Source organism: Neofelis nebulosa, chromosome 2, assembly GCF_028018385.1.
Source record: "Neofelis nebulosa isolate mNeoNeb1 chromosome 2, mNeoNeb1.pri, whole genome shotgun sequence".
Taxonomy (NCBI): Eukaryota; Metazoa; Chordata; class Mammalia; order Carnivora; family Felidae; genus Neofelis; species Neofelis nebulosa.
In genome coordinates, this window is record NC_080783.1 from 61,503,231 (window position 1) to 61,528,045 (window position 24,815).

The 24,815-nt window shown below is 37.0% G+C and overlaps 1 protein-coding gene across 5 annotated transcripts in view; it reads left to right on the forward strand.

The window, feature by feature from the left end:
- The window catches only part of SLC25A12 (solute carrier family 25 member 12), a 212,334-nt gene that overhangs the window by 167,795 nt on the left and 19,724 nt on the right, over positions 1 to 24,815 (forward strand). For all 5 annotated transcript variants that reach the window (XM_058714039.1, XM_058714021.1, XM_058714011.1 and 2 more), the window contains 5 exons: positions 1,149 to 1,233; positions 8,130 to 8,211; positions 9,448 to 9,606; positions 12,699 to 12,751; positions 13,219 to 13,299. In XM_058714039.1, coding sequence (XP_058570022.1) covers positions 1,149 to 1,233; positions 8,130 to 8,211; positions 9,448 to 9,606; positions 12,699 to 12,751; positions 13,219 to 13,299 — 460 coding nt within the window. The remainder of the gene's footprint in view (positions 1 to 1,148; positions 1,234 to 8,129; positions 8,212 to 9,447; positions 9,607 to 12,698; positions 12,752 to 13,218; positions 13,300 to 24,815) is intronic.

A 24,815-nucleotide genomic window follows, 5' to 3' on the forward strand; every position in this document is an offset into this window, starting at 1 on the left:
ATTCATCAGTTTTGTATTCGTCCTTCTCAAGATACTTTGTACCTATGCATTAAATATGTACCCTAAAGGAATACACTTAGTATGTATGAACTGTCAGTGTCTATACTTTACTTCTAACAAGGATTAGTTCTTTACTTTTAGTATCTACCATTGGAGTATTATTAAATTTGTGCAGTACATATTATTTTTCTGAGATCTTTTGCTTTTTGTTGTGGGATCCTGGGTTTGGAGATTTTTTTCTCACTAAGATGATCTGAGTGAATAGAGAAATACTACTTTATTTTACTATTATGTTTATTTTAGAGCATGAGCAGGGGAGAGGGGCAGAGGAAGAGAGAGAGAGAGAGAGGGAGAGAGAGAGGGAGGGAGGGAGGGAGAGAGAGAGAGAGAGAGAGAGAGAGAGAGAGAGAGAGAGAGAAAGAATCTTAAGCAGGTTCCATGCTCAGCACCAAGCCCGACACAGGGGCTCCATCCCACAACCCTCGGATCATGACCTGAGCCGAAATCAAGAGTCAGATGCTCAACTGACTGAGCCACCCAGGCGCCCCAAGAAATACTACTTTTAAAGCATTGTTCTTGGGGTGCCTGGGTGGCTCAGTCAGCTAAGCATCCGACTTAAGTTCAGGTCATGATCTTGAGGTCCATGGGTTTGAGCCGTGAGTCAGGCTCTATGCTGACAGCTCAGAGCCTGGAGCCTGCTTTGGATTCTGTGTCTCCCTTTCTTTCTGCCCCCCCACCCCCACCCCCCGACTCACATTCTGTCTTTCTCTCAAAAAATGAATAAACATTAAAAAAAATTTTTTTAAAGCATGCTTCTTGGGGCACCTGGGTGGCTCAGTCATTTAAGCCTCTGATTTTGGCTCAGGTCATGATCTTTTGGTTCGTGGGTTCAAGCTCTGCACTGGGCACTGTGCTGTCATCTGGGAGTCTGGAGCCTGCCTTGGATTCTGTGTCTCCCTCTCTCCCTCTGCCCCTCCCCTGCTCATGCTCTGTCTCTCTCTCTGTCTCTCAAAAATGAATAAAAAGGTTAAAAAAATAAAAAAGCCTAGTTCTTTTCCCGTCTTCTTTTTTTCTGAAGAAATATGATCTTGGTATGAGGAGTTTGTTGGTGTCTAACAGTTTTTTCTTTCCCATATTTTTGCCTGAAGGCGCTTGACTTTGGCAGATATTGAGAGAATAGCTCCGTTGGCTGAGGGAGCCTTACCTTACAACCTGGCAGAACTTCAGAGACAGGTAGGAGGAGTCTCATAAATAGAATCACCTTCAAAAATGCTGAAATAGTATGTACATGACAGCCTAAAGTTCCTGAATGCTATGAAAATTAAAAACTGTCCAGAAAAAGTCTCTACTTAGCTCAAAGATTACAACTGTTATTCCCACTCTCATGGACTATTTTTATGGGGAACTAAATTTATGTTTGTGGTTTTTTCTTTATTAAGATAAGGGAAATAAGAGTGCAGACATACACGGGCTTGACTCCTCCCTAGAACTAGCAGTCTTCCTTTCACTTGTGTGGTGACACTTAAAGATTAGTGTTAAGTTCACTTTGAAAAATTAGACTGATATTTATGGGGCTTTAAAAATACAAAACATTCTTCTAATGAAGTACATCTTTCACTGAGATCATGCTTTATAGATTACAATAATAACACAGGAAAACTATGTAAGTAATGAGCCAGAAAGACAACCTTGAATATTACTACATTTTTTAAATAAAATATTAGCATTTTTTCTTAAAGGATGATTTAAACAATAGCTTCTGAGTCCCATAAAGTTAATACAGTCCCATTTCTGATTACAAAAATACTACCTCAGTGGGAAAATAAACCCCATGATATTACATGGAAGGGTACAATGGCACAGTTATTTTTCTTTTCTTTTCTTTTTAAGTCTTGTTTTAAATTGAAACTTTCACTTCTGTGGCACTTGGAGGAGGCCCCAGTTGTAGTTATGGTCACATGGCTTTGTGTGTGGGGTGAGGCTTAGGAGGGCTCCTCCCTGTCACCCGGTATTTCCCTGCTGTCATAGACAGTGCTTGTGTCCCACATGATTCCTGAGGAGACTTGTGCCGTATGAGACATTGAAAGGGTGTGGGGAGATAGGGAAGAAGACAGGAAAAAAAGGAGAGAGAGAAAACACGAAATGGGCACGCCACAGAAAGAGCCCAAGTCTGTTTTTTCTTCATTGCTGCCACATAGGTGAATAGCCACATGTGCTAGTAAAAGATCAAGGCATGTGAAGTGTGGTTCACTTTGGGAAATTTTGGTAGGAAATTTTTCTTCTACTTGTGCTCCATGAAATGATGTTTCTGCTTCTAAAGCTAATTAGGATTTCTAGTTCTACTTTTCATAATAAGAATGTTTGTAGTCAGGTAAGTAGATTGAAAATGGAAAATTTTGCTTTTATATCTACATTTTATGTTAATACTTTGTTTGGAGTGTAACAAAGCTTTCTGCAGATTAAGATATATCTGTAACTCCTTACAATTTAGCTTCTTTAGTAGCAAAGAATTCTTACCTGCTGCCATCAAAGTTTATTTACACTGTACGTTCTCAGGTCCTTAAAAAATAGATGGATTTTGGGGCGCCTGGGTGGCTCAGTCGGTTAAACGTCCGACTTCAACTCAGGTCACGATCTCGCGGTCCGTGAGTCCGAGCCCCGCGTTGGGATCTGGGCTGATGGCTCAGAGCCTGGAGCCTGCTTCCGATTCTGTGTCTCCCTCTCTCTCTGCCCCTCCCCCCATTCATGCTCTGTCTCTCTCTGTCTCAAAAATAAATAAACGTTAAAAAATTTAAAAAAAAGATGGATTTATTCCAATTCATTGATTTATAATAAAATTTAATAAAATTGTTAAATGGTTGAGATACTGAAATATTTAAAGAGCTTAGTGAATTTAATTTTACATTTTATGGTATACATTTATGAAAATTTGCTCTAGAAATTTGAATAAGTTGCATTTCAAAAGATATTTTTCAGTATTATGTGTCTATAAATAGCTTATAACATTACTATATTTCCTATGCTGTACTTTTCATCTCTGTGACGGATTTAGTTTATAACTGGAAGTTTATACCTCTTAATCCCCTTTATTTTGCATTCCCCCCCCCCCCCCCCCCCCGCCCTACACATTCCCTCTGGCAACCATTATTTACAACAGCCAAGATATGGAAGTAACCCAAGTGTCCACCGGTAGATGAATGGATGAGAAAGATGTGGTACACACACACACACACACGAATATTACTCAGCCATAAAAAAGAATGAGATCTTGCCAATTGTGACACCTTGGATGGACCTAGAGGGTATTAATGCTAAGTGAAATAGGTCCAAGAAAGACAAGTATCATCTGATTTTACTTACATGTGGTATCAAAAAAACAAAATGAACACAAAACCCACCAACTCTTAAATCTTGTTTTGTAAGGCCAAGGATATTGAATTCAAATTCAGGTGTGATTTACTGGCAAAAGAATTTTGTTAATTTATTTTCCCTAACCTTATTTTTCCAATCATACATCTCAGTAGGTATTAAAATCTAGCTCTTTTCTCCCCCACCTCGTATAGTCAGTATAAAAATCTTCAGCTTTTCCTTTTCTTCTCTCCATTAATAGTATGCTGTTTTGAAGAGGTAGCTCTCTTCATTGGATTGACATACTACCTGAAGTAGTGTGGTTTGGGCACGTAGCTTGACTTGTGGCATGATCTTGCTCTAGGTCATTCTCATTTATAGATTGAGGTATGTTCAACAACAAAAGCAGAAGAACTTTCTGCTACCCAAATGAGGTCTCAAGTCATTTCCTATCATACACATGTGCTTAGGGAACAGGTTAAAAATCAGTTAAGATTCTCAACTCTTATTTTGCTTTGAAAAACACTTAATTAATCTTGTTAAATATCACCTTCATGATCATAATCATAACTTAAGGGAAAGTGCCTTTTCCTTTGGCCCATTTGCTCACGGTAGGCGATCTTCTTAGTGTTGAGTATTTTCTTTCAGTCTAAATGCTAAAAATTCAGTACACAGTCATTAACAGGCATGACAGCTACAGTACCGTTCTACTTATGAATATTCATGAAGTGAAATCCATAGCATTAATTACATTAATTTACATACCTGAATACAAGTGAACCATAAGTTACAGTGATAGCTAAGCTTGAGAAAAACTTACTGACCATATTGTATTTAAAAAAATAAATAAATGCTATTGAATAAGGGCAGAGGCCAAAAGGCATTTGCATATTTGGGTGTTTATAGTTAGAGATGTTTTTAGCTAAGAATTCAAACACACTGTAATCCTTCAGTTTTCATAGGATTTTGTAGGGCTTATAAACATTAAAAAATTAGTTTTTAAGTGCTTATTTAATTTTGAGAGAGAGAGCAACAGAACACAAGAGAGGGAGGGGCAAAGAGAGAGGGAGACAGAATCCAAAGTAGGCTCCAGGCTCTGAGCTGTCAGCACAGAGCCTGACATGGGACTCGAACTCAAAAACCGTGAGATCATGACCTGAGCTGAAATTGGCTGCTTCACTGACTGATCCATAAACATTTTGTAAAGGAAGAGAGAGGGTAAAGAAAATATATGTGATGAACACAGGAGAGGCTTTTTATATTAATAAAAAATAGTGGTAATTTCATTCTTTTTTGGGATCATAGCCCTTATTTGAGTTTTAGTTCAACACATTTGTTTTTGAAAGGAGACATGATTGAAAATAATAAATCTATGAGAACGAGGCCTGTTTTCACCCAATTTTGTAATTGAGAAATTCCATTTTGGGATAAAGTTTTATGTGCATGTTTTTAGAAGTTAAAAATATTTTTGCTGTCCAAGAAACAGACTCTTATCTTTACCTTGAAGACACACACTGTGTTTTCCACTGTGCTATCTTTGAAACAGAGTATTAGAAGTAACTGGTTAGCCTTGCTTTGTTCAACCAACATTTAAAAAACTAACTGAACATAGTCAATATAATACATTGAAGTGATACCAAAAAGATTTTTGGTTTAGTAAATGAAGTGATACCAAAAAGATTTTTGGTTTAGTAAATGAAAATAAAATTTTTTGAAAATTATTTTATACCATCTCATTCTTTTCGTTTTTTAATGTTTATTTATTTTTGAGAGAGACAGAGCATGAGTGGGGGAGGGGCAGAGAGAGAGGGAGACACAGAACCTGAAGTAGGTTCCAGTCTCCAAGCTGTCAGCACAGAGTCCCACGCGGGGCTTGAACTCACAAACTGCAAGATCATGACCTGAGCTGGAGTTGGACACTTAACTGACTGAGCTACCCAGGCACCTCTGATCTCATTCTTTTATAATTTTTACTTTTGTGGATGTTTACAATGCAATCGCTTCTTGCCCTTTTGGCTAAGATCAAGTGTACAATGCATATTATATGTAATTTAATAAAACCTATTACTTAGATTTATATAGATATTAGTATGATGGATCATGTATATAATTTATAAATGAAATCATAATCTTTGGTTGGCAGGAGTATTCAGTCATAAACGGTTGTTGAAACTATTAATGTTGGAGAATGCAGTGGGGTGACTAGGGCCGCGGGTCTGCTTATTCCCCATCTCACTATGAGACCTTTATTGTCACTTGTCCTGTCTTTAGTATGGCCATCTTACCTTTAAATGCACAGTGGACTGACTGAGAAATTAGTACTTTGTGGTCTCACTGTGGGTTAGACCATCCTGATGGTCTCAAAGGGAGTTTATTTACAGAAGATTGAAAAACATTGGGCCTCCCCGATGGCTGCATTAGAGCACAGGTCTTGAGTGCTGCTTGGTAAAGTACTTTCACCCTTTGGGAGATAGTAAATCTCTAAACAGTCTAAAATTAGTGTTGTTATTGTAGTGATAAAGAGAATAAAAAGTAATTGTCTTTTTGGATGGCCCATTTTTTTGCTCTTCTATGAATGAATCAAAATTATGCTTATATTAAGGTTTTGTTAAAATATCCTACTCTTTCCCTTATTTGATTTCAAATATAAATATCAGTTTCTATTGCTCACTTTTGTTACAGTACATAAATTAAACACAATGGATGGCAATGCAGTTGTCTGGGCTAACTTGGTAGGAAAAAATGTATTTCCTACAAGATCATGATAATGTACTACTCTGTAATTTTCCACCGTTTTCATGATGGTTTCTTCCACATGCTAAATTCAGTTTTGTACATAATAGGTATATACTTTCACGCAATGGATTATAATAAAGTTAGTATATTGTGATAGTTGAGCTTTATAAAATATGTACTGATATTTGAAATAATGGTGTTTTACCAATTTTTTTTGCCAAGGGTTTTCTCTGGGTTTCATTTTGACTTTTCATCATACATTACTTATTTTCCTTTTTACTATAGAATTTGTTGAACCACAGCACTGGCAAGCATAATGAGCTCTTTTTTTTTTTTTTTTTTTTTTTTTCTTTTTTAAGCATAATGAGCTTTTAAAAGATCTCTGCCTACAGAGATCACAATCATACATTAAATATTTAGGTATCACATGCTTTGGTTAAAAACTGAAAAGATGTGTACTGTGATTCAAGATTTACAAAACAACCAAATAAAACCTTTCTATAGGCTGCTTCTCAAATTATTTATAAATATCCAGGTTTGTCATATTTATCTTGATTAATTGAGCTTTGAAGAGATTGTACAGATGAAAGCAAGTCAGAGTAGACTAGCTTTTTTTTCTTTCTTTTAGATTTTAGGCATGGATTCCCTCTCCATTAAATTATTCTAATGAGCGTATCTAAGCTTTTTATTATGCAGGTTTTTAAAAAAAGCTCATTCCAAGTTAATATTTTTCAAGTTTTCTTTATGATAAACCAAATATTTTATTCTTTCATTTCAAACTGTTTATGCAGCATAACTGCTGTTTTCATAAAGAAGATATTAAAGAACAAGACTGGCAGACTAGCATAGACAAATTATTTTAGATCCTTTGTGTTGTGGGTTACCTATGAAATAACATTCTGAGTCACAATAGGGTTTTTTCCTTTGCATTGTTATCATCATAAATCCTATGTTGTAACTATAAATGTGGGTAGCTAGGATAGTTTTCAGCCTAACTACATAGCAGAATGATTTAAAGCCTTTAAAAAATAGTAAGCTCCAGGCCCCAGAGACTTATTTTTTAAAGTCTTTCTTTGGATAGGTATAGCCGGAGAATACATAGGTCTAGGAAAGAAAATGCTCAGTAACATGGTTCAGAAATATGTGGTTAACTAGTGATAAACCTCAGTGGTGAGCTTGTAAAGCCAGAAGTAAGGGGGCCAAGGCTCTGAACTCTTAAAACTGTAGTTATTAAAGTTTTTCACTTTAGTCCCAAAGAGAAGCATTTGACTTTGCTTCACCTACATATACATAACAATCCTAGTTGTGTGACTGCTCCAGCCTTAAGAAAAGAGAGAGGCGATAGGCGGCTAAACCAAATCCAACCAGGGGCTGTTGGTGAAAGAAGTAATGGCCGTGAGACATGGGAAGATAGCACCAACAGGTGCATTAGATCTTGATACAGTAATTGATGGACCTAGGAATCTGATGACTTTCAGTCATTAGAGAAGGTGTTTTTTGTCATCAGTATTCTCTGATTTAGGAATCAAGATAGTTTGTGTACCTTTTAGAAATATTTTTTTTTAATGTTTACTTTTGAGAGAGAGCCAGTGAGAGCGGGGAAGCGGCAGAGAGAGGGAGACAGAGGATACAAAGCAGGCTCCACGCTGACAGCAGCAAGCCCGATGCGGGGCTCAAACTCATGAACTGTGAGATCATGACCTTAGATGAAGTTGGATGCTTAACTAATTGAGCCACCCAGGTGCCCCCATTTTTGAAATATTTTAAAATTTTAAGTTAACTAAAGTAAATAAGGGGGAAAGATTTTATACTCAAGACATTTATTTACCCGAAAGATTCACTTCTCTGGAATGATAGTGTATTCTCCAAGATTAGAGAAATCAGGTATTAATAGACTTATTAAAAAACGGGGCAAGAAGAAGGCAACTGTGTCTCTTAGGCTAATCGAGGTATCTGTGTTAAAATCGTAAAGTAGCTGAATTGTAGCCTTTTTTATTTGCCATATACTTTTCCGAGTGTCTTTACCTATTTTTTCCTCCCTGCAGCAATCGCACGGTTTAGGCAGGCCGATCTGGCTCCAGATTGCTGAGTCTGCTTATAGATTCACTCTGGGCTCAGTTGCTGGAGGTGAGTGACATGTCTGTGTGCTGTTTCAAGCTTGTGTTAATGCAGTACTATCTCACTAGACCGAGACAGGTCAGCAAAGGTGCAGTTTCTAGTTCCTGCGGGTCATAACTACAGAGCTTTCTGCAGTGTCCTTTATTTCTACCTGTGATAAGAGGATTGTCGCAGCACAGCTGTGGCCCCTCTGGCTCCAGTGTGTCTTGAGGACAAACCCCTGTAATAAAGAGAAAGTCTGCATGCGTGCTGCACTCGCCTTAATTATCCTGTTAAGACAGTATGAAGAAATGGAATAATGGTGTTGGGGGTGAGGCAGGTGTACAAATCCCAGAACCTTACAAAACAAAACAGCCTCCTAAAGTGATTGATTCACTGTAGCTTTTCTACTTGTATTTTTTTTTCCTCTCCCTCTTTACTGGCTAAAGAATTATCTAGACTTGTAGTTCATATTTGCTAAAATGAAGCCCTAGTCCCTGCTCCTAGGCAACATTTGAGAGACTTTTTTTTTTCTTACATCTTTCCATATAAAATGTGTAGAATCTGAAGTAGCTTTGTTGAGAAGATCCTAGGAGGTGTGATTAAAATGCTTATGATTTTTCAAAACAAGCCTGAACTGATGAAACTATTGTTTTTTCCTTTTCAGTTTTAGAAGTTGCAGAACATGTTTTGGTTTTCAACAGTTGAAAAATAACACTCCACTTCATTTTATAATTTTTTCCAGTGTCAGAAATTCTAAAGCCTGGCATTAAAAAAAGCCAAAAAACACAAATTCTGTACAAAGGGTTAGGGTCATGTTGAGATGTGGTTCCAATATTATGGTCATAACTAAGAGTAATTTACCAAAATGCTTTAGTAAACTAAGTTTTAAAATTAATAGCTACCTGTTTCTACACATATGGTTATTTTAAAGGGTAAATGGTATAATATTTAGGCATTGAATGGAAAGTATAAAGAAATATATAATAGTTTCATGTTGTGGAAATCAAGTCTTGATGACTTAATGTTGGTAATGACTTGAAAATGCACGCAGTTGTTCTCTGAAGCAGCTGTATTTATGGGTCCCAAATGCTAGCCTGTTATCCTTCAGCAGTGTATGGAAGAAGGAAGAATAACATACAGTCTCTTTTGTGAGAATAGATACTGTGTTTTGTTTTCTAGTCCTTTGAGATGAGATTTGTTGTCCTTAAAGAGCCTCCATTTAATTGCGCTCTCTTCTAAGGGTAAAACTTGTTTTCTTTGTAGCTGTGGGAGCCACTGCAGTATATCCTATAGATCTGGTGAAGACCCGCATGCAAAACCAGCGTGGCACTGGCTCTGTTGTTGGGGAGCTGATGTACAAAAACAGCTTTGACTGTTTTAAGAAAGTCTTGCGTTATGAGGGCTTCTTTGGACTCTACCGGGGTGAGTAACTGTATCTTAGCTGCTGAAGTTAGTGGTTTTATCTCAGCAGCAGCAGATTTTAACACCTTGATTATGAAAAAAGCGTGTTGTCCAGTCAGAGTAGAGATGTGTCTCTCTTTTAATTTTCTTGTTGCTTGTTTCCCTTTTTACATTCTTGCTGGTAACTAGCAATATGTGTGTAGACAAGGCCTTTATTTCTTCCTGACGTGTGTATTTCATGGAATCCAAATTCTGTTGCCACTGTGCTCTGACAAACTCAGGCACATGTCTGCAAGTGGAGTAAAGGATGACAGCTAAGAAACAGAGAGCTGCTTTTCTCAAAGAGTTGGAGAAAAGAGATATGCCTCTGCTCTGTGAAATAGAAGCCAGGCAGTTAGCTGAAAGTGAGCTTACCCTCTATGCACTTGTTTCAATTGAAAGAGATATCAAATGTGTTTGTCTCTTCCAAGGAGACCATTCACAAGTCTTTTTTTCCAGTGAGTCATCTGAAGTTAGAAAAAAAAAAAAATGAATAAAAGAAAACGCTTGGCTTCATGTCTCATTCTGTCTCCTTTCCTCCCCTTAGCTCAGAGGCACTGTGAGTAAAAGCAGAGAGATTTTCTTTTGCAGAGAATGTTACCACCAAGTCTAGGCTGAGCACAGTGCTGTCAGCATCAGAGGCAACAACCCCCTTGTAGAATTCTCCCCACCCCCATCGGCTTTGTAGGAACTTGTTCTCTTTGGAGAGGGAATGACTTTCATGTACATGTTTTCACATTAGAATTTAGGGTTTCCTTTGGGAGGGAGATTAATTTTTTAATCCCTTTGGGCGCCACTTGGAATTCTTTGAAAATATTCTCCACATGCTCAAGTCCAGAGCATTTTTGTAATTTACTGTACTTATTTGTTTGCACACACAGTCTCATTAATCCCTAGCTCACTCTGAGTTCTGTTGGACTGTTTGGCCTAGAACCTCTTCCTTGGAAAGAAAGACTGGACCTGAACAAAGCTTATGCTCATGTACAGGAGGAAAAAACACCTCTGGTTAGCATTATTTGCAGATATTCAAGTGAAAAATGTATCTCTGATACAGTTAAAGGAGAGGGTCATGAGGATGTTCATTATTGGCATTTTATATAGAATAAGAAAAGAGAGTGGTTTTGAAATCAAAGTAGGCTTAAATACCCTGCTCCTAAGAATGAATGTAGTTAATTTTACTCAAATATTCAGAACTCTAACCTCCCTGAATTCCAGCTGTATCACATGTACTCCACGGGAGGAAGGTGTGTGTTGTCCAGAATGCAGATCTCTGCCTGGGAATGCTTATTTTAAGCTGTCCTAAACCCTGCATATCTAGATTATATTTAATGAGGAATTTAATGAGGGTTGAGTGGTGCTAAGGGTTTTTTTTTTTTTTTTTTCCTTTGTCATCTCCAATCTTTCTTTGTTGAAAGATGACCTTTCTTCCTCCTTGGTTTACTTTTTCTCTATCAGAAGTAACCTAGATATATACCGCACAGTTTAACCTTCTCAATGGATGGATGCTTACAGAAAATTTCATTTGGGAGAGATGTCATGTTAATGAAATGAGTCCAATATAGCAAGTTTAGGGGTGGGGGAGAGGTGGAGGGATTGTTAGCTTTATCCAGGATGTGAGCTGATAAAATCAGTTCTTTAAATGAGAGACTCTTGTATTAGGGAGAAGATTGTAGGAGTCCCGTATGTGAACACTATGATTATTGAGATTGTCATATATGGCTTAGAACTGGTCCATTATTCTGTCAGATGATTGACAAAATTGTTGACAGATTAGCCTAAATTTCTTTGCAGGCAACAGTGATAAAATGACATAAATCAGTACTTTATTAAAATTCCATGAGCCTTATTGAGGCAAGTTGTAAAACAAATACACATGCTGACATGGTTGTATGGAAGTTAGATTAAAAGTAATAGGGCCTCATAATCATGAAGGTTAGAAAGTTAAGACTGCCATCTGCTGATTTATTCTTTTAAATCAGTCTGCTACCCATTAAAGGTGTGTGCAGATTTGTGTTTGTCATTGATAATTCAGTTTGACTGACAGTAGCCTATATGTATGATTACTTGCTGGCTCTCAACTCTTAGAAAATCACTCAGCAGTATCCTCAAAGTAGGCTTAAGATCAGCAGTGAGTGTGCAAACACATACATAACTCCCCCTTGGCTGGGTGATTTAAAGGATATAGAATGTTTATTGTTAGCATCTTTAAACAATGTATGCAAAAAATGTATGCCAACAATTTGAGTAATCTGTGTGCTTTACAAAGCTGAGCCTTATGAATATCTACAGATGTTGAATTGTTTATATATTTTTTTCTTTTGCAGTTTGCAGCCAGCCTGGGAAATTTAACTTTCTAAGAATAATGATTTCCTTTGTTTTAAGAAGATTCTTTTGAAATGTCTTAAGTTTGACATACGTTAGTAAATAAGAATGTAGCAGGCATATGTTTTTGTTTGTAAAAGATATCCATTAAATGATACTTAAAACTGCATTTTTCTTTGCAGTTTTGGCTTCCTTTAAAATAAATGGTACTGAATTCTGGTTTTCTCTATAAAGAGAAAATTATGCAAGTTGGTGTTCTGTAATAACCAAACCACTATATGCTATTATATAGGTAGTAGCATTTGTGGCAAAATCTGGGTCTTTTCAACAGCAGGCTTTGCAGAGGTTTTCCAAGCATACAACATTGGCTTCTTTAAAGTGCCTGTCTATGTTTGTATATTGTTGGTTGTAAAGGGAGGGGATTTGGTTACATTGTTATTGGCAGTGTTCAGGAGTAGAGAAGATCCATGGTCTCCATTCCTTGCTCACATACTTTTTGAGAGGTGTTAGGTAATTAGGCTTTAAAGGAAGCATGCTTAAGAAAAGGATTTATAGCCTCAAGAAAGCATAACATATTTGACATCAGTATTGTATACATGTACAGAGTTTTTAGATTAGTCGTTTTTCCATATTTTAATGAAAGCCCTAAAATGTTTGATGCATTAATAATATGGGGGAAACCGTTGCTTGTTGGGCTTGTATGTTCATGTTTAGTACATTCATATCGTTAATGCTTCTTTCTGTTTACATAGGTCTGATACCACAGCTTATAGGGGTTGCTCCAGAAAAGGCCATTAAACTGACTGTAAGTATCTTTCTCTTTGAATTTATGTCTTTTGTTCAGATTATCATTAAGCCAAAAATTAATGGTGCTGCTGCTGAGCCTGGCACACTATCAAGACATTTGTAAAACTTTAAACTTTTATGTAGACATTTAATAATTTTTTAAAAGTTTATTTATTTACATTGAGAGAGAAAGAGAGAGAGAGAGACAGAACCAGCAGGGGAGGGGCAGAGAGAGAGGGGGACAGAGGATCCGAAGTGGGGTGTGTGTAGACAGCAGAGAGCCTGATGCAGGGCTTGAACTTTCAAACCGAGATCGTGACCAGAGCTGAAGCCAAACACTTAACCAGCTGAGCCACCCAGGCGCCCGATGTGATAATTTTTAATTTTATCATGAGACAAATATTTTGATGACTTGGAAAATGAATAACATACCATTAGAGGAAATGGTTGAGAATTCTAGTTAACCGATGTTGTCTTTCTGATTAGGTTAATGATTTTGTCCGGGACAAATTTACCAGAAGAGATGGCTCCATTCCACTTTTAGCAGAAATTCTTGCTGGAGGTTGTGTAAGTATTAATACTGGGCATCTCTCATGACAAGTATGTTCCTTTAACCTTTTTTGCACATAGATATAATATCTGAGTGACATTCCTTCCGAACTCAAGGGTTTCTAAGATTTTCTCCGTGATAATAAGGAATGCTTTTTAATTTCATTGCATGATCTAACTGATTTTAAGTGCAGAAAAGAGGTAGTATTCTTGTCAGCTCTAACTCTTAGAAGCTCCTGACATTATGTTCCATAAAGTTCTGATTCTGATTCTTAAATATTATAGAAAATAGAGTAGTGGATAGGGTTCCCATACATTTATATTGTCTGGAAGTTTAAGTGTGAGATGACTGATTAATTGAGCTCTTATATTTCAGGTGTAGGACTGAGTAAACCATTGTGGTATAATTATAATTTTCCTTCTTTAGGGACCAGAGGTTATAGCAAACAACTGTAATTATGTTAAGGCTATTACATTGCTGAATGCAGAGTTTCAGATTATATTTAATTAGAGCACAAAAGTTTCTATCTTTAAAATGTGAGTATAACATTGGATTTAGACCAATTCTCTAATCTAAGTTTGTAGCTCAACTAATTTTATTTGTGGTGTTCATTTCAAATTTGTTAATACACAATTTAAGACTTATTTAGTCCGTTTTGTCCCTGAAGCCCTTAATAATTTCCAGTTGAATTGGCTGACAATCCTGGCTAAACCCTCCTCAGTTGCTAGTGGAACTTGAGGTGATAAGGTCAGTGACCTTTGCAACTTTTAATTCAGAGAAGATGCCCTGAGGGTCAGAGAGAGGGGCTGCTCTGGATTCTTCTTGATGAGATTTGTCAGCCTGGTACATACCTGGGTCCTCACCTTTGGGCAATTGAAGTTCCTATTGAAGAGGTGACTTGGGCTCTTTGTGTGTGTGTGTGTGTGTGTGTGTGTGTGTGTGTGTGTGTACATATGTACATATGTATGTATGTCCATTTGTGTGTATGCTTGTACACATGCCCACCCAAGTACATTCTCAGGAAGAAAACTCACCTCTTTGGCTGACTTTCTTTTTTCATGAAGGACAAATAACAAACATAGAATAAGACCTTTGTTTAAGCAGATCACAAAAAATATAGTTTCTCTTCTTCCTTTACCCTAATTAGATGCTGTAATTATTTCTTTTCTCATGAAAGAATGTTTGCAAATTGTAAATATTCTTTTTCTCAGTTGTTTTAGTTTTAGTTTGGTTAAGAAATTTCCTAACTTAGTTTTGCAACTGCTCATGTGTACACTTGCCAGAAATATCCTGAGTCATGCTCTTTCTGTCCCATGTAGCTAATTACTTGTTTCCATTTCTAATACCCAGAGGTTTTTGCCCATGAAACTGACCTGTTCCCATGTCTGACATGTGACCCAGGTGGTTAAACCGTAATCAGATATTTGGTTCCTTTGTTTTTCCTACCGTGGACCCTGTTTCTAGGTTTGAACTTTGGGAATTTCTATTGAAGTCTGGGGTGCCTTGAGGGTTGTGCTGACACTCTAAATTTCTTCTTTCATCGTGACTTCTTTCTGAGAGCTTTGATGGATTGTCTAGTTGGAAATTGACAGCATGAAAAATAGACAGGTTGGGTTGTAGGCAGAACGATGAGGTTGTCCACAGTTCTTCATCTCAAACATTTTTTGCTGCCCTCTTTTTTCTAAATTTCTTCTTCATTTGAGGAGGAAAGAAAATGTGTAATTACTGAGTTTGTATTGATGAATTCAATTACACTACAGTGTAAATGATTGTTAAAGCATAATCTGCCAGTTCTCCCAAAGGTCTATGTATTTCAACAGAGAATAAGGCCTTAAACGAAATGAGTGAGTCTCTGTGTAAAGAATATCAGCCACTGTGGAATACAGGAATTCTCTCTTTACCGAACGAAACCTGATAGACAGCCACCAGATAAACACTGGGAAGAGTGGTTACCCGTGCGCCTGATCGTGAGAACCCTCACCATCCTGGCTAGTGGTGGTGATCTAATGTGCAGTGCCCCTGTGGGTATTTGGCTGAATGCTGTCAGTGCCACCAGCTAAGAACAGTGCTCATGTTTTTCCAAAAATCACTCAGTTTTAAAGACCTACCTTGTGTTAACCTAATGCAAAACATGTTAGCCTAATGCAGATTATTTCAGAGGAAATGGCTCAAACTGAGCAGTCATTATTGGTTTTATAGGTTTTTTTCCCCAGCAGAAGGATCATCTAGGACTTGGGCTTTGAGTTGCCTGTATATAATGGAGAGAAATTCTGCTATGAAAATGACTCTTGCCCTCTAGGAAAAATGGTGTTCATTGACTAGATAATGAATTGACCAAGAAATAAAAATACCTGGTCCTTAGACCTTATTTTTTGTTGTTTGTTTTGTTTTATGACCTATTTTTTAAAAATATGGTATTTGATACATGCCAAAGAGTACATACTATATAAATCTAAAGAGTAATAATAAAATGAGCATCTATAAGCCTGTCACCCAACTAAAATATTACTATAATTGACACTGGTTTTTGCTTCTAATGTAGCTCTAATATGCTAAGATTGCTAATGAGCAAGCAGTAGGGACTTTTCCTATCTGAACATTTTATAGGTGTTAACTATCTCATTATCATTCCCACCTGGAGGTGAAGAAAAGAAACCTAAGTGAGATCCAGTACTTAGTAAATGGTAAAGTTAGGATTCAAACCACTTTTTTTTCAAATCCATATTTATTCATATTTGGTATATTTCCATTTATTCATTCTTCCATTTATTCATTCTGATTCAAAACCAGCCATCAAGGCTGAGAAGGATTTAGCTTCTTTTTTCCTGTGAAGAAAACCAGACTTAGGATATGTTTACGTCTTATAGAAAAAGGGTAGTTGCTGATCATTCTCACCAGATAAAACTTAATCTTAAGTCTAATCATATTCTGTGGCAATTTGAAAGTAGAATTTCTTATTGTGATTTGCTTCATTCCTACATATCACCAAAGAAAATACATGCTTATGATTATAATTCATCATAATAGCTGCCATTTCTTAAGCATCTTTTACTGGACTTGTACTTTATAGGCATCTTCTCATTATTCTTAGCTTGAATTGAAGAAACTAAAAACTCAGTGAAATGTAGCAATATTTGGTGTTTGTTTCTGTTTATTCATTTTTTATTTATTCTCTCATTCATTGAATGCCTGCTGTGTTTCAGGAATATTTTTAAAGCAACAGCTTTATTAAGATATAATTCTCATACCCTGCATTTCCCCCACTTTATCGTGTACCACTCAGCAGTTTTTAGTATATCCAAGGAGTTGTGTAGCTATCACCAAAGTCAATTTTAGAACATTTTTATCACCCCAAAAAGGAACTTGGTCCCCTCTAGCTGTCGCCCATCAGTCTTTCCTCTTTGCCTCTGCCAAGTCTTGGGCAGCTATTAATAAGCATTCCATCTCTACAGATTCACCAGTTCTGGACATGTCATGTAAATGGAATGAAAAACGTGTGGCTTTTTGTGTCTGACTTTTTAAAATTCAGCATAATGTTTTCAAGGTTCATCCATGTTGTAGCATGGATCAATGCCTCAGGTCTTATTGCTGAATAGTGTTCTATTATGTAGATATGTCACATTTTGTTTATTGATTCATCAGTTGTTGATCATTTGGGTTGTTTCCACTTTGTGGCTATTATGAATAATGCTGCTCTGAACATTAATGTAAAAAGTTTTCTGCAGACATGCGTCATCACTTCTCTTGGTATACGTATATACCCAGGAAGTGGAATTGGTGGGTCATATAGTAACTCTAATTTGTATTTTGAGGAATAGCCAGACTGTTTTCCAAAGTGGCTGCACAGTTATATGTTCCTACCAGCAGTGTAGGAGCTTTGAGATTTCTTGACATCCTTGTCATTGATTTATAGCCATCCTAGCGGGTATGAATGTTACCTTGTTGTGATCTAATGACTGACAGTGTTGAGCATCTTTTTAAGAATGTATTGGCATTTATATATCTTCTTTGGAGAAATGTCTCTTCAGAACCTTTGCCTGTTTTTAAATTGGGTTGTTTTTTATTATTAAGTGATAAGAGTTCTTCGTATATTTAGAATCCCTTACCAGACATGTGATTTCTAGTATTTTTCACTTTCTTGACTGTGTCCTTTGTAGAATTGGACTTTGATTCTAATGAAGTCCAATTTAATTATATTTTGTTGCTTGTGCTTTTGGTGTAATGTCTAAGAAATTATTGCCTAATCCAAGATCACATAGATTAATACCCATTTTCTGCTAAGAATTTTATAGTTTTAGCTTTTACATTTAGGTCTTCTATCTTTCACACAAATTGTTAACCTTAATTTTTTAGGGTCTTTTGCCCTGAGCATAGAGATTATTAAATGACAGTTTTATTTTTCATTGTTAACATTTTGGTATATATTTCCTTCTAGTGTTCTTATACACATGCTCACCTGCATGTGCGCGCGCGCACACACACACACACACACACACACACACACACGCTTTTTAAAACCAAATGGAAGTTTTGTTGACTCTGAGTTCTTGATCGAAGATACAGGCTGCTCTTACTTTCTTTTATTTTCAAGTGTGCGTGGTGGGGAGGGACAGAGGGAGGGGGGCAGAGGATCCAAAGTGAGCTCTGGGCTAACAGCAGAAAGTCTGATGTGGGGCTCGAACTCAGGAACCACGAGATCATGACCTGAGCCGAAGTCAGACGCTTAAGTGACTGAGCCGCCCAGGTGCCCCAAGGCTGCTCTTAGTTTCTAAAGGCAGCAGAGAATCAACAGCAGAACATTTCACTTTGGAAGCAGAATATAACCTTTGGGAAAAGAAATAAAACAGGGTATGCATTTTTAAATTTTAAATCTTCATTGCGAACTTTAACCAACTTTTTAAAATATACCAAAATCTCGAAAAAAGACTTCTAATTCAGAATTTATGATAATATAGATGTGCCCTCATAAGTTTTTTGTTGTTGTAGTATCTATATCATAGTTACCTTTTTTTTCTTTGTTTTAATATTTTTGTTTTTGTTTTTGTTTTTTTTTTTAAATTTTTTTTTTTTTTCCCAACGTTTTTTATTATTTATTTTTGGGACAGAGAGAGACAGAGCATGAATGGGGGAGGGGCAGAGAGAGAGGGAGACACAGAATCGGAAACAGGCTCCAGGCTCCGAGCCATCAGCCCAGAGCCTGACGCGGGGCTCAAACTCACGGACCGCGAGATCGTGACCTGGCTGAAGTCGGACGCTTAACCGACTGCGCCACCCAGGCGCCCCAATATTTTTGTTTTTTAAAATTTACATCCAAGTTAGCATATAGTGCAATGATTTCAGGAGGAGAATCCAGTGATTCATCCCCTACATATAACACCCAGTGCTCGTCCCAACAAGTGTCCTCCTTAATGCCCTCACCCATTTAGCCCATCCTCTCATCCAAAACCCCACCACCAGCCTTCAGCTCTCTGTATTTGAGTTTCTTATGTTTTGTCCCCCTTCCTATTTTTGCTTCTCTTCCCGTAACTGTTTTGTATCTTAAATTCTACATATGAGTTAAATCGTATATTTGTCTTTCTCTAATTTCCCTTAGCATATAATACACTCTAGTTCCATCCACGCTGTTGCAAATGGCAAGATTTTATTTTATTTTTTTGATTGCCAAGTAACATTCCATTGTGTATGTATATACATATATGTATATATACGTACGTATACATATATGTATACACACACACACACACACACATACATACATACCAAATCTTCTTTATCCATTCATCAGTCCATGGACATTTGGGCTCTTTCCATACTTTGGCTATTGTCAGTGGTGCTGCTATACACATTGGGGTGCATGTGCCCGTTTGAAACAGCATACCTGTATCCTTTGGATAAATACCTAGTAGTACAATTGCTGGGTCATAGGGTAGTTACATTTTTAATTTTTTTTTTTTTTTTATTTATTAAAAAAAATTTTTTTTTAACATTTATTTATTTTTGAGACAGAGAGAGACAGAGCATGAACGGGGGAGGGTCAGAGAGAGAGGGAGACACAGAATCTGAAACAGGCTCCGGGCTCCGAGCTGTCTGCACAGAGCCCGATGCGGGGCTTGAACTCACGGACCGCGAGATCGTAACCTGAGCCGAAGTCGGCCGCTCAACCGACTGAGCCACCCAGGCGCCCCAATTTTTTGAGGAACCTCCATACTGTTTTCCAGAGTGGTTGCACTAGTTAGCATTCCCACCAGCAGTGCAAAAGGGTTCCTCTTTCTCTGCATTCTTGCCAATATCTGTTGTTGCCTGCAGTTGTTAATTTTAGCCATTCTGACAGGTGTGAGGTGGTATCTCATTGTGGTTTTGATGTGTATTTCCCTGATGATAATACAGTTACTCTTGAGTAAGTTTTACAGCTCTACAGAGAGGGAAAACAAGCGTGTTTCTGCCTGGGATCAAACTGGGGACCTTTCGTGTGTGAGGTGAACATGATAACCACTACACTAAGGAAGCCAGCTGTTGTATAACCTATACATTGACCTTTAGGTTTAACAATTGCTTGACCCTTCTTTAGGTGGGGTTGGGGCAGTATTTGTGTGTACGGTTACCCATAAATATATGTTACAGATGCTGTGTGTGTAGCATATATAACAAATATTTTTGGTTTCAAATATTTTTTTCTCATTGCTCTTATAGGCAAGCCATTCTTATTAGGCCATATGTTTTTCTTTTTCTTTTTTTTAGAAGGTCTCTGTATATGTAGAAATCCATACATACATGTATACACACATATTACATGTCCATATCAGACATAATATAATTGAGTGCTTAATTATATCTGTTGTGAGCAAGAATAATATTTTAACGTCAACCTAGAATTTTCAAAGTACTTTAATATGCACATGGTCACTTCTTGTGAAATAGGTAAATGAGGAAAAGAAGCTTAGAAAGGTTAAGTCTCATCCCAAATCACACAGCTAATACATGCTGCAGGTTTCATGTGAGCACCAAATATTTTAAGAACAATTCCTTTTGTTTGATAATGCTCTCTTGGAGAATCAAATCCAGGCCCTCTTCATGTGTCAAAATAAATCTAGGTGAGCCTATTCAACTTTGTGATGACTTTTCTTTTTTTTTTAATTACATTGTTATCTATATGATAAAGATGTAGTATATATCTGAGTATGTAAACACATATGTGACTATTTAGGTGTAATTAACATACCAAAAAATGAACAGATCTTAGATGTCAGCTCAGTGAGTTTTAACAATTGTATATACCCGTGAAATCACCACTCAAGACAAGATATAGAACATTTCACCTCAGAAAGCTGATTCATTCCTCTTTCTAATCAATCATTCCTCTGTTCCCCTAGGTAACCACTATTGTTTCTTCTTAGATTTCATATAAATGAAATCATACAAAATGCATCCTTTCATAGCTGGCCTCTTTTGCTAAACATGTTTTCAAGAGTCATCCTTATTATTGTGTGGGTATCAGTAGTTAGGTTTTGTTTTTAATTTTACTGAGTATTATTCCACTGTATGAATTGACCACAATTTGCTTATTTGTTCTTCTGTTGATGGACATTAAAAAAATTTTGTTAATGTTTGTTCATTTTTGAGAGAGAGAGAGAGAGAGAGACAGAATGAGAGCAGTGGAGGGGCAGAGAGACAGGGAGACACAGAATCTGAAGCAGGCTCCAGGCTCTGATCTGTCAGCACAGAACCCAACGCGGGGCTCGAACTCACAAACTGTGATTTCAGGACCTAAGCTGGTCAGTTGCTTAACTGACTGAGCCCTCCAGGCACCCCCTGTTGATGGACATTTGAGTTTTTTCCAGTTTGTATCTGTTATAAATAAGGTTGCTGTAAACATTCTTGTATAAATCTTTTTGTCAACATTTTTCACAGGTGAGTATTTAAGAGTAGAATAGGGTACAGGTTGTGTTCAATTTAAAAGAAACTGGGTCGCCCAGTCAGTTTAGTGGCTGACTCTTGATTTTGGCTCAGGTCGTGATCTCATGGTTTGTGAGTTTGAGCCCTGCTTTGGGCTCTGTGCTGACAGCATGGAGCATATTTGAGATTCTCTTTCCCCCCTCTCTCTGCCCCTCCCTTGCTCTCTTTTTCTCTGTCTCAAAAATAAATAAATGTTTAAAAAGTTAAAAAAAAAAAAAAAGAAACTGCTAATTGCTTCTTTGAAATGGATGGACCATTTTACAGTCTCAGCAGCAGTGTCAGATATTTGTAATTCCACATCCTCACCAACATTTGATATTGTTAGTCTTATTTTATTTTATTTTATTTTATTTCTTTAATATTTTTTAATATGTATTTATTTCTGAGAGACAGAGTGTGAGAGAGTGTATGAGCAGGGGAGGGGCAGAGAGAGAGGGGGACAGAGGATCTGAAATAGGCTCTGAGCCTATAGACAGAGAGCCTGACACAGGGTTTGAACTCACAAACCATGAGATGATGACCTGAGCTGAAATCAAGAGTTGGCCACTTAACCTCCTGAGCCACCCAGGCACCCCAAAGATTTTATTTTTTAAGTAATCTCTACACTCAGTGTGGGGCTCCAACTTAACGTCCCTGAGATCAAGAGTTGTATGCTCCACTGACAGGCAGTCGGGCACCCCTAATTTTTTTATTTTAGTCATTCAAGTTGGAGTGAAAGGATGCCTTTTTGTGGTTTTAATTTTCATCTCCCTGGTGTATAAAGACATTGATCATCCTTTCATGTGTTTTTTAGCTATTTGTATATCTTTTTTGGTAGTATCTATTCAAAGTTTTCTGCTTATTTTTTATTAGGTTTTTATATTTTTTATCATTGACTTGTAGGAGTTCTTTATCCATCATGGATGTAGTCCTTTGTCAGATGTATGTATTGTGAGTATTTTTCCCAGTCTGTGACTCATCAATTATCGCAATGTGTCTGTGGGGTTTTTGTATTGAGGTATAATTGCCATATAACATATTAGTTTAAGGTGTACAACATGATTCAATGTTTGTACATACTGTGAAATGATTACCACAAGAGTGTAGTTTCCCTGTCACCATAAAGTTACATAATGTGCAGTATAGTATTGTGTATAGTCACCATGCTGTACATTACATCCCAATGACTTAATTATTTTATGCCTGGAGGTTTGTGTGTCTTGACCCCCATCTCCTATTTCACCCACCCTCCTAATCTCCCTACCTTCTGACAACCACCAGTCTGTTCTCGGCACCTATGAGTTTTGTTTTATTCATTTATTTTGTGTTTTAGATTCCACACATAGGTGAAATCATCCACTCATTGCCTTTCTCTCTATGCTTTATTTCACTTAACATAATATCCTTAAGGTCCATCCATGTTTCTACATGGCAAAATTTCATCTTTTTTTATGCCTGAGTAGTATCCCGTTGTAAACATACACCACATCTTCATTATCCATTCATCCATTGATGGACACCTTGGTTGTTTCTATATCTTGGCTATTGTGAATAATGCTGCAATTAACATAGGGGTGCAAATATCTTTTCAAAGTAGTGTTTTGTTTTCCTTTGGATAAATACCCCAAAGTAATATTGCTATATATATGGTAGTTCTATTTTTAAGTTTATGAGGAAATTCCATACTGTTTTCCATAGAGGCTGTGCCATTTACATTCCTACCAATAGTGCACAAGCATTCCCTTTTCTGTCTGTCTTCACCAACACTGATTATTTCTTATCTTTTTGATAATAGTCAATCTGACAGGTGTAAGATAATATCTTATTGTGGTTTTGATTTGCATTTCTCTGATGATTAATAATGTTGAGCATCTTTTAATATGCCTATTTTGCCACCTGTATGTCTTTTTTTGGAAAAATGCTATTCAGATGCTCTATCCATTTTTTTAATTGGATTTTTTTGTTGAATTTATATGAGTTCTTTACATATTTTGGATGTTAACCCCTTATTGGATATATGGTTTGCAGATATCTTCTCCCATTGAAGTAGGCTGCCTTTTCCTTTTGCTGGTGGTTTCCTTTGCTGTGCAAAAGCTTTTTAGTTTGATGTAGTCCTACTTGTTTATTTTCACTTTTCTTGCCTTTGCCTTTGGAGTCAGATCCAAAACAATATTGCCAAGAGCAGTATCAAGGAGTATACCACCTATGTCTTCTTCTAGGAGTTTTTTTTTTTTTTTAATAGTTTCTGCTCTTATATTTAAGTTACTACATTTTGAGTTAGTTTTGGTATTTGGAGTAAGAGAGCGATGGCAGCTTCATTCTCTTGCATGCGGCTGTGCAGTTTTCCTAACACCATTTATTGAGGAGACTGTCCTTTCCCTATTGCATATTCTTGCTGCCTTTACTGTAAAGTAACTAACCATATATGCATGGGTTTATTTCTGGATTCTCTTTTTGTTCCATCGATCTATATGTTTTATGCCAATACTATACTGCTTTGCTTACTGTCATTGAAAAAAAAATTTTTTTTAAACGTTTATTCATTTTTGAGAGACAGAGAGAGACAGAGAGAGACAGAGCATGAGTGGGGAAGGGGCAGAGAGAGAGGGAGACACAGAATCGGAAGCAGGCTCCAGGTTCTGAGCTGTCAGTACAGAGCCTGACACAGGGCTTGAACTCACGAACTGCGAGATCATGACCTGAGCTGAAGTCGGATGCTCAACCGACTGAGCCACCCAGGCACCCCTTGATTACTGTCATTTTTAAATATAGTTTGAAATCAGGGAGCTTGAGGTCTCCAGCTTTGCTCTTCGTTCTCAAGATTGCTTTGGCTACTCAAGATCTTTTGTGGTTCCATATAAATTTTAGGATTGTTTGCTCCATTTCTGTGAAAATGCCATGGGATTTTCATAGGGATTGAATTGATTGCTTTGGGTACTTTGGACATTTTAGCTGTATTAATTCTTCCAGCCCATGAGCACAGGATATCTTCCTATTTATTTGTGTCTTCTTCCATTTCTTTTATCAATGTAGTTTTTCTCATACAGGTCTTTCACTTCCTTGGTTAAATTTATTCCTAGGTATTTTATTCACCTTGATGCAATTGTAAATGGAATTGTTTTCTTGATTCCTCTTTCTGATAGTTCATTGTTAGTATGTAAAAACACAACAGGTTTTTGTATATTAACTTTGTATTCTGCAACTTTATTGTATTTGTTTAACAGTGTGTTGGTGGTCTATGGGGTTTTTTAATATATGAAATCATCTCATTTGCAAATGATGATCTTTACTTTTTCCTTTCTAAACTGGATGCCTTTTGTTCCTTTTCCTTGCCTGATTTTTCTGGCTAAGATTGTCAATTCTATGTTAAATAAAAGTGGTGAGAGCAAGCATCCTTCTCTTGTTCCTGATCTTAGAGGAAATGGGAAATGCTTTCATTTTTTTTCACCATTGAGTGTGATGTTAGTTGTGGGTTTGTCATAAATGGATGCTGAATTTTGCCAGATGCTTTTTCTGCATCTATTGAGATGATTGTGTGATCTTTAGCTTTCATTTTGTTAATGTGGCGTATCACAATGACTGATTTGCAGATGTTAAACCA